This window comes from Phacochoerus africanus, chromosome 7 (genome assembly GCF_016906955.1).
Source record: "Phacochoerus africanus isolate WHEZ1 chromosome 7, ROS_Pafr_v1, whole genome shotgun sequence".
NCBI classification, from domain to species: Eukaryota; Metazoa; Chordata; class Mammalia; order Artiodactyla; family Suidae; genus Phacochoerus; species Phacochoerus africanus.
Window position 1 is genome coordinate 7,033,498 of NC_062550.1, and position 9,822 is coordinate 7,043,319.

A 9,822-nucleotide genomic window follows, 5' to 3' on the forward strand; every position below is an offset into this window, starting at 1 on the left:
TTCAAATCTGGGAAAGGTTTTTTTTTTTTTCCTCCTTAAATGACTCGCACACCCCTACCAAGACCTGACTCCCCCGCTGCCAACGGAAATTCGTCTTCGGAATTTAAGGGCTTTGATCACGCGAGAACGAGCGGGGCTTGGTGCAAAGATTGCAAACGCTGATGGACGCCTAGAGAACCAATCACGGCGACCAGGAGGCAGGAACAATCAGGGTTAAAGGTCTGACGGAAGTTCCCTAAGCTTCCGGTGGTTTGAGCGTGAGCGATGGCTAAGCATCACCCGGACTTGATTTTTTGCCGCAAGCAGGCTGGTGTTGGTGAGACGGTCTTCTGCCCCCGGCTGTTTGGGTGGGGATGGTATTAGGACCTTAAGAGTCCGGGGTTCCCATCACTCCTTTAGGGTGTTGCTTCGGAGGCGCCCCGTTTCCCGCCTCGCCGCCGGTAGTGTAGGAGCGCGTGGGTTTGTGGGCTCTGATGAAAGGGGGGCGGGCGCGCGCGTGCTGAGAGCTAGAGAGGGGCTGCGGAGATAGAGAAATTCTCAGTTTTCCCAGGACCTGGGAGGTCTTACGAGGGTGCGGATTTGGTTCGGATTGAAGTTTATGAGAATACGATGGTTAAGACCCCTCAGGGCTCACTGCAGACCCTGTACCTGTTCCCAACTCAAGCTCGAGGCTTTTGTCCCCTCTTCTAAACCTTAATCCTAATTGTACTCTTTATCATCTTTGATCTTGCAGCCATTGGAAGACTGTGTGAAAAATGTGAGTGGAACACGCTTCTCCAAACAGCCCACCCCTCCCACTCAGCTTCTGTAGAGGCAGCAACGGACATTTTCAGCGGTGCCACGAAGAGGGCTTTGCATAGACATGATTGGAAGCATGTTAATACAAAGCCAGACTGCAACTAAAGGCCACCTCCCCGCTCCAACTTGTACATTTTAGGCACTGTATTTAGGTTTTGACAAAACCTCTAGCTTTGGACCAGAAGTAGCATGACCCTGCCCCCAACACATACAGCATTCTGCCAGTTAATTATATAGACTTATCTACCGACTGCTATTCTAAGCCCTTTATATTAATTGATTAGCTTTCCTATGTGTTGGGGAGATTGAGAAATGGACGCTAGGTAAACCAGATTTTATAATGCCAAAATAGAGGGCTAAAGTCACTGTCAGAAGGACATAGTGTTTTTACCCATAGCAGGAAGAGGACCTGAGGACCTGAGATACTTGCAAGTGGGCGTAATTCATCCTCTTTTCCTTACAGGTGATGGCAAGTGTGTGATCTGTGACTCCTACGTGCGTCCCTGCACCCTGGTGCGCATATGTGACGAGTGTAACTATGGCTCTTACCAGGGGCGCTGTGTGATCTGCGGAGGCCCGGGAGTTTCAGATGCCTATTATTGTAAGGAGTGCACCATCCAGGAGAAGGATGTGAGTGTATACTAAGCTTTTCCTCTGATCTTTCCTTTTGTTTAGGAACACTTGGCCATCCACAGCAAACTCCTATGGTCTGTGGAGATGACTGTTCAGCCAGTCACCTAGGTTATAATTTTCAAGTTCTGTAAACCAAACTGGGTGTACTCCAACAAAAGGTAGTTATTTTGCATCAAGTACACAAATGTGAGAGAAGCAAATTTTTGTCAACACTGGCAACACTCTCTTTTTTTTTTTTTTTTGGCTGTGTCCACATGTGGACGCTCCCAGGCCAGGGATGAACCATGCTGCTGTTGTGGTCTGTGCCACAGCTACGGCAATGCAGATCCTTAACCTACTGCACCACAAAGGAACTTCCTCTCTCTTTCTTTTTTTTTTTCCCCAGAAATTATGCTGCATTTTTAAATCATACCACAGTGCATGATGTGCAGAAGTCACTCAGTAATTTTTGCTACCATTAAGGAACGTTAGGGTGGATGTGATGACTTTTGAATTTGGGACAGTTCAAGTTCATTTCAGCTCTGAGTGGCTAGAGAGTGCCTTTGGTTGATTTTGCAGAATTGATTGTAATTCTTGCTCATGGCATTTTTGCCCCTTGACATTTTTTTGATGCCAGTGGCTTTTTCTTTTTTTGGTCTTTTTTGCTATTTCTTTGGGCCGCTCCCACGGCATATGGAAGTTCCCAGGCTAGGGGTCAAATCGGAGCTGTAGCTACCGGCCTACGCCAGAGCCACAGCAACACAGGATCCGAGCCGCGTCTGCAACCTACACCACAGCTCATGGCACCGCCGGATCGTTAACCCACTGAGCAAGGCCAGGGACTGAACCCGCATCCTCATGGTTCCTAGTCAGATTTGTTAACCACTGCACCACGACGGGAACTCCGGTGCCAGTGGCTATTTATTCAACTCCTTGAGCCAGGATAGAGGGCTTATAGATCTATACCAAAAGCAGGCTTGGGGTAGGGGAGGTTAATCAGCTTTTATTCATATGACACAATAAATAGAAGGAAATGTGATATAGTACCAGTAGACTACTTATTATAAGGTATCTGGTTACCTAATCTAGGATAAGGCATGAGATAACTATTTCTTAGTTTTTCCTTGTGCAAAGAATAGGTAGTTTCTATGTGGGTATTATGTTCCATGTTCTTCACAGTAACTTTGTTAAATAGGGATTATTACTATCCCCCTTTTACAATCTGTCCTGCAGCTAATAGGGGCAAGCCCAGGCTGTCTGTCTAAACCTGGTGATAGCTGCAATACACCCTATCGTCCTTTTGGTGGGATGTGCCTGGTTGACGAGAAGCAACTCAGCAATCTTTACATTTGGATCCTGTCTACCTTTAATAAGTGGGACATGTCATACCAAATAAAACTTTTTTTTTTACACCATTAAGTCTTCTCTTATTTAGGGAGATGAGAAAGATCATAAAGTACCAAAGACAAATTTTCACTTGGTGATATGAACATTCTCCTGTCCTAAACTCTGATTTGCGTTTACTTTTGATTGTCATATCATACCTGTTTGATCTGATCCACCAGGTAGATTACACTCCCTTTAGAGAAAGAACCTTGGTTTTTTTTGTTTGTCTCCCCTTTTCCTCAGTTCGAAGTATAATCCCTGCATGTATTGTAGTATGGTCCACATTTTTGTCGCTACCCCTGTAAGTCATCCATAAGCGTTCCCCCTACAGGGTGTCTGGTACATAGTAGGTGTTTGGTACTTATTTAAAGTCTCTATATATTCTATGGTGAGACAAGAGCACTGGAGAGAAAATAAAAACTGTCCTTAAACTAGCTAAAACTAGTGGAAGAGTCCATTAAGGACAACATTCTCTGGAACTTTTGCGTGGTTGTAGCTAGAGTGTTTTGTTGTTATTGGTGTTTGTTTGTTTAGGGCCACACCCACAGCATATGGAAGTTCTCAGGCTAGGGGTCAAATCAGAGCTGCATCTGCGACCTACGCCACAACTCGTTGGCAACACTGGCTCCTTAACCCACTGAGCGAGGCCAGGGATCAAACCCACGTCTTCATGGATACTAATTGGGTTCATTAACCAACGAGCCACGACGGGAACTCTGTTTTGTTAGGGTTTTTTGGTCCACATCCCAGGCATTTCAAAGTTCCTGGGCCAGGGATCAAACCTGCGCTACAGCAGTGACAACACTGGATCTTTAACCCACTGAGCCACCAAGGAACTCTTGTGACTAGAGTTCTCATCAGGCATGTGCTTGCAACCAGAAAGTGCTTAATAAATGTTAATTGCTGTCTGACTCGTCCACAAGTAGTGTGTGACCTGATATCTTTAGTTCCTTATGCCTCATTCTGTCGCTGAGAATTATTCTAGATTCACCACTTTTCCTACTTTTTTTTCCCACATTATACAGGAATGTTCTGAGGACATTTGATATGGCATCTACCTCACATTTACTCAGCAGTAGTTTCCAAAGAACACAAAACAGTCCAGGGACATGCTCCAGCCTCTCAGCCTTACAGATCTTCATGTAGATTAAGTGCCTAATACTTCGCTGTGCAGAAATCTTCCTACGGCCAAAGCACCCCCCATGATTGTTCTCTTCCTGCAGTTTCCATAATTTACAGGGGAATTAGACCAGTAAACTAAGCTGGGTGTTCTCTGTAGCTTCTCAAAGCCTCAAGAATACTCAGGAGTCAGGGACAATATGTGTGGGCATTGCTGCCAGAGAACCAATTTGTAGCTTCGAGTGTGGCATCGTAGTGATCTCCTTTCACGCCTGACTCTTTTACCTAACCATTTTCCTCAACTCTCCTAGCCAGAAAACACATAATATTTTTAGAGCTCTTGCTATGGCTCCAGGTACTGTGTTGGACATTCTTTTTTGTTTGTTTTTCGTTTTTTGTTTTTAGGGCCAGCCTGCAGCTTGTGGAAGCTCCCTGGCTAGGTGTCGAATTACAGCTACAACTCCGGGCCTACACCACAGCCACAGCAACATAGGATCTGAGCCACATCTGTGAACTATACCACACCTCCCAGCAATGCCAAATCCTTAACCCACTGAGCAAGGCCAGGGATCAAACCTGAGTCCTCATGGATCCTAGTTGGGTTGGTCACCACTGAGCCATGACGGGAACTCCTGTGCTGGACATTCTTCCCCAGAAGTTCCTTATCATACAGATGAAGAAATGAATGGCTTAGTCCAAAGTCACATGATTAGTAAGTGGCAGATAAAGGATTAGAATCCTGGTCTAACTCACTGATTCTCAACTTTTTTCCACTATCGCCCTCCTAAGGAGAAAAGTTAAAATCTAATTTAAATTAAAATTTCTCCCTAACAAGGGGAATTAAACACTAAGGATTAAGATTTTGCTGGGTAGGGCTGAGCTTTAGATCACAAACCACTATAATGTCAGAGATGTTGTCATCCACATGGAAGTTAAATGGTTAACTTAGTGCTTACACTAACCCCTCCCTCACTGTAGTGCTCTTCTCAGGGTGGGGTGGTTAAGGAGTCCTTCTCCCCATTTAAGTGAACAGCAAAGCCTTTAGACAGATGCAAAAAATATTTGATACTTTTCAAAGTTAATTCACACATTTACTCTTCAACTTCCTAAACCATAGGGAAGTTTTGGTTCTTGTTTTATTTTTTTTTTTTATTTTTATTTTTTTGTCTTTTTGCTATTTCCCGAGGCATATGGAGGTTCCCAGGCTAGGGGTTGAATCGGAGCTGTAGCCACCAGCCTACGCCAGAGCCACAGCAACGCGGAATCCGAGCTGCGTCTGCAACCCACACCACAGCTCATGGCAACGCCGGATCCTTAACCCACTGAGCAAGGGCAGGGACCGAACCCGCAACCTCATGGTTCCTAGTCGGATTCGTTAACCACTGCACCACAACGGGAACTCCAGGGATGCCCTTTTAGATCAAAGTACCAGACTGGGAGGCAGAAATCCCAGGTTCAGGTCTTCACTTTGCTAGTAACATGCTGTCTGTGGCTTTGGGGAAATCTCCACAAAAAGGAAGTAGAATCACTATTACCTCCTTGATGCATTTCCTGGGAGCTTGACTGGTCTTTGAAAATAAATTTCCAATAGAAAACATGAAACTCTTGTTAGGTATCATGACTATACCCAATCAGGGTATAGTCTGGTTTTTACATTGTAGCTATTCGTTAAACAGTTGCTGAAAGAATGAACATTTCACCTTTGCAAAGCAGGTCTTAAGAGTTCCTGCTTGGAGCGGCAAGGTGGGTTAAGGATCTGGTGTTGTCTTTGTAGTGGCCAGGGTCACTGCTGAGGTGCGATTTCGATGCCTGATGCAGTGGGTTAAGGATCTGGCATTGCTGCAGCTGTAGGTTGGATTCAGTCCCTGGTCCAAGAACTTCCAAAAGCCATGGTACAGCCAAAAAGAGAAAAGAAAAAAAGTCTTAACATAGAAGGCATTAGTGTGTTTATGTTTGGCTGAACCATTATGAAATTGCTGATACTTATTTTAGGCAATTTCTCATCATTTATTAAGGGCTGGCTATACATCAGGCATTTTTCTAAGCATATTTATTGATTCTTAATTCTGTGAGTTCTACCATTGTAGTAATTTTTCTTTTTATGCTTTTTAGGGCTACACCCACAGCATATGGAAGTTCCCAGGCTAGGGGTCAAATTGGAGCTACAGCTGCTGGCCTACACCACAGCCATAGCAATGCCAGATCTGAGCCACATCTGAGACCTATACTACTCACAGCAACGCCAGATCCCTGACCCACTGAGTGAGGCCAGGGATCAAACCCGAATCCTCCTGGATACTAGTTAGATTCATTTCTGCTGCACCACAGCAGGAACTCGCATTGTAGTAATTTTATATGTGACTAAAAAGTGACACAAGGAGGTTAATAACCTCTCAAGATTCGGGTGGCCTATCTCCAGAGCCTGCCATCTCAATATGATAATGGATCTGTACAGATTGGAGGATGAGTCCTGTTGTCACCTGGTACTTCCCCAGACTCTGGGGCTTTTTTTTTTTTTTTTTGTCTTTTTGCTATTTCTTGGGCCGCTCCCGAGGCATATGGAGGTTCCCAGGCTAGGGGTTGAATCGGAGCTGTAGCCACCAGCCTACGCCAGAGCCACAGCAACGCAGGATCCGAGCCGCGTCTGCAACCTACACCACAGCTCACAGCAACGCCGGATCATTAACCCACTGAGCAAGGGCAGGGACCGAACCCGCAACCTCATGGTTCCTAGTCGGATTCGTTAACCACTGCGCCACGACAGGAACTCCTCTGGGGCTTTATAAACACTGACCTGACACTCTACAGTTGGGGGATACAAATCCAGACTGAATGGCTCACCCACAGTCATGCAAGTTACTAAGGCATAGTAAGCCTACAGAGGCTGTCATCATACCATAGGACTTCATAGCACCCCTAAAGGGCTCAGAGCATTGTCGTGTTTAATAGCCAGCACCTTGGGCCAAGAGAGGCAGCTGTTCCTGCGTCTGTACCTGACTCTCAGTACAGATTACACCACCTAGCAAGCAATTGATGGGGCTGGCCCATAGCCTGGCTCCCTCAGCTTACTGAGCTCCGCAGATAGTAGTTCTCAACACAATACATGATACTTGTTTTCTAGAAAATAATGAAATTTAGTGTTGGCTTTGTGTGTTTTCAGAGAATTTTGCAAGGTGTTGATATCAGTCCCCAAAAAGAGAAATCAACTGAATTAGAAATGAGATATCTAAGGACTTGATTCATTCTTTCTATAGCCCAGTGTCACAGGAAGCAACCACCTTTCACTTTGTTTTTTTAAGATTTTTATTTTTTCCATTGTAGTTGATTACAATCTTCTGTCAATTTCTACTGTACAGCAAAGTGACCCAGTTGTACATATATATTCTTTTTCTCACATTATCTTCCATCATGTTCCATCACAAGTAACTAGATAAAGTTCCCTGTACTAAACAGCAGGATAACATTGTTTATCCACTCCAAATGCAGTAGTTTGCATCTATTAACCCAGACTCCCAGGCCATCCCACTCCCACTCCCTCCCCCTCCCCCTTGGCAACCACAAGTCTTTAATCCATGTCCATGAGTTTCTTTTCTGTGGAAAGATTCATTTGTGGTGTATATTAGATTCCAGATATAAGTGATATCATATGGTATTTGTCTTTCTCTTTCCGACATACTTCACTTAGTATGAGAGTCTCTAGTTCCATCCATGTTGCTGCTACAAATGGCATTAATTTGTTCTTTATGGCTGAGTAGTATTCCATTGTGTATATGTACCACATCTTAATCCAATCGTCTGTCGATGGACATTTGGGTTGTTTCCCTATCTTGGCTATTGTGAATAGTGCTGCAATTAACATAGGGGTTCATGTATCTTTTTCAATGAAAGTTTTGTCCAGATATATGCCCAAGAGTGGGATTGCTGAGTCATATGGTAGTTCTATATTCAGTTTTTTGTGGTACCTCCATACTTTTTTCCATAGTGGTTGTACTAGTTTACATTCCCACCAACAATGAAGGAGGGTTCCTTTTTCTTCACATCCTCTCCAGCATTTGTTGTTTGTTGACTTGTTAATGATGGCTACTCTTGACTGGTGTGAGTGGTACCTCATTGTTTTGATTTGCATTTCTCTGATAATTAGGTGATGTTGAGCATTTTTTCATGTACTTATTGGCCATCTGTATATCCTCTTTGGAGAAATGTCTATTCAGGTCTTTTGGCCGTTTTTCATTTGGATTGTTGGGGTTTTTTTTGGTTTTTTTTTCTGTTGTTTGTATATTTTAGAGGTTAAGCCCTTGTCAGTTGCATCATTTGAAACTTTTCTTCCATTCCTTAGATTGTCTTTTTGGTTTTTTTATGGTTTCCTTTGCTGTATAAAACCACCTCACTTTCGATGTTTAATAAAAGTCATCAGATCTAGGAAGATTTCTTCCAGTAGCAACTCTCCCAGTTTTCCTCCCTCATCCAAAATCAACTAAAGCAGTCATCATTTCCTGCAGAACACAGCTTCCCAGGTGCTTCATTGAAACTTACGCCTGCGAAGTGGCCAGGGGAGCGTGTCATTACAGGTCAGGATGTGGACTCTCAACAGCCATGTCTAGCATAGGAGCACTCTTCCCCCAAGACCATGTGTCAAATTAAGTGAATTAATAAGGACACATCAAACTCAGTATTCTGTGACATGTAAAATGCACGGTACTCTTTCCTTAAGTCTAGTTTTCTCTCCTTGGTGTTCTGTCCTTTCTTAGGACAGTGAAAGGGAGCTAGAGAGCTTGGTTTTTTTTTTTTCTTTTTCTTTTTTGGCTTCCCCATGGCACATGGAGTTTCTGGGCCAGGGATCAGATCCAAGCCACAGTTGTGGCCTACACTGTGGCCGTGGCAACCCCAGATCATTTAACCCAGTGTGCCCGGCTGGGGATCAAACCTGCATCCTGGCACTGCAGAGATGCCTCTGATCCTGTTGAGTCACAGCAGGAACTCCTTGATCTTTAGATGGTCATGACCATATCGTCCCTCTCACTTGGAGAAAATCCTTTGGATACCTTACAGATTTTTAGCTTCTACTTCAACTGTATCAAATTAGCAACAGAAGAGTCAGCATTCTAGGTGCTTGGTAAATACTTGATCAAATAGGATAACTGAATTAGTAAGATGAATGGCTAAACTGTTAATCCGAAAGTTTTTATCTTAAATTCCTTCAAATTCAAGCTCAGAGACTTAACGTCTTCTCTCTTCTGTTTTCCAGCGAGATGGCTGCCCAAAGATTGTCAATTTGGGAAGCTCTAAGACAGATCTCTTCTATGAACGCAAAAAATATGGCTTCAAGAAGAGGTGATTGGTGGGTTGCCTCTTTCTCCCCTCCCCCCCTCAAGCTGCTGCAGGTGCCAGAAGAAATACCTACTACTGCCAGCAGAAAGGGAGTGGAGCACAGCGCATCACCTGAATTGCCTGTGAAGACCTTGGCACCTTTCCATCTTTTCCTCTTCTCACCCAGACGTGGCAGGAATGGAAAACAGATTCTTCACAGGACACTCTGGCAGACTGTACCCGAAAAATTGGATAGATTAGTTCATGGTGTTCCTTGAATTCATGAAGCAAGGCTGTGTTACCCATATCGAAAAGTTCTCTGCACCAAAAGCTCTAAAACAGGAATGGTATTTCCGTCTTCTGTTGGAGGCCTTGACCATAGTGCCCTCTGCAGTGAGAAGCCTGTCTCTGCAGCAGCTCTGACGGTGGTCGTCCTCGCTGAGCATGAGCAGTGCACGGGGAGTCTCAGAACAGCAAATGTGGGCATTTCACCTTGTAACATTTACCATGCGCTTCTGGCTCATGTTATTTTTCTTCTAAGAAATTGGAAACCCTTTCTTTTGCTATTGTATCAATAAAGTAGCTGTTTATTTTCTGGAA

General features: G+C 44.2%; 1 protein-coding gene across 2 annotated transcripts; it reads left to right on the forward strand.

The window, feature by feature from the left end:
• The first annotated feature begins 111 nt into the window (after window positions 1-111).
• On the forward strand, window positions 112-9,822 carry PHF5A (PHD finger protein 5A). Of its 2 annotated transcripts, none has more exons than XM_047786144.1 (4): window positions 112-316; window positions 734-757; window positions 1,262-1,428; window positions 2,644-2,844. In XM_047786144.1, the coding sequence occupies exons 1-4, from the start codon at window positions 265-267 to the stop codon at window positions 2,827-2,829; spliced, it is 429 nt and encodes a 142-aa protein (XP_047642100.1). In that variant the 5' UTR covers window positions 112-264; the 3' UTR covers window positions 2,830-2,844. The 2 variants fall into 2 exon arrangements, with proteins under 2 accessions (XP_047642100.1, XP_047642101.1); XM_047786145.1 differs by lacking the exon at window positions 2,644-2,844 and adding an exon at window positions 9,161-9,822 and having other exon boundaries at window positions 215-316.

Excerpts from the sequence above, each read along its gene's own strand:
- PHF5A (XM_047786144.1), top strand. The coding sequence starts at position 265 with ATGGCTAAGCATCACCCGGACTTGATTTTTTGCCGCAAGCAGGCTGGT. Across the intron at positions 317-733 it reads CCGCAAGCAGGCTGGTGTTG|CCATTGGAAGACTGTGTGAA; the intron begins GTGAGACGGTCT and ends TTGATCTTGCAG. Across the intron at positions 758-1,261 it reads TGGAAGACTGTGTGAAAAAT|GTGATGGCAAGTGTGTGATC; the intron begins GTGAGTGGAACA and ends TTTTCCTTACAG.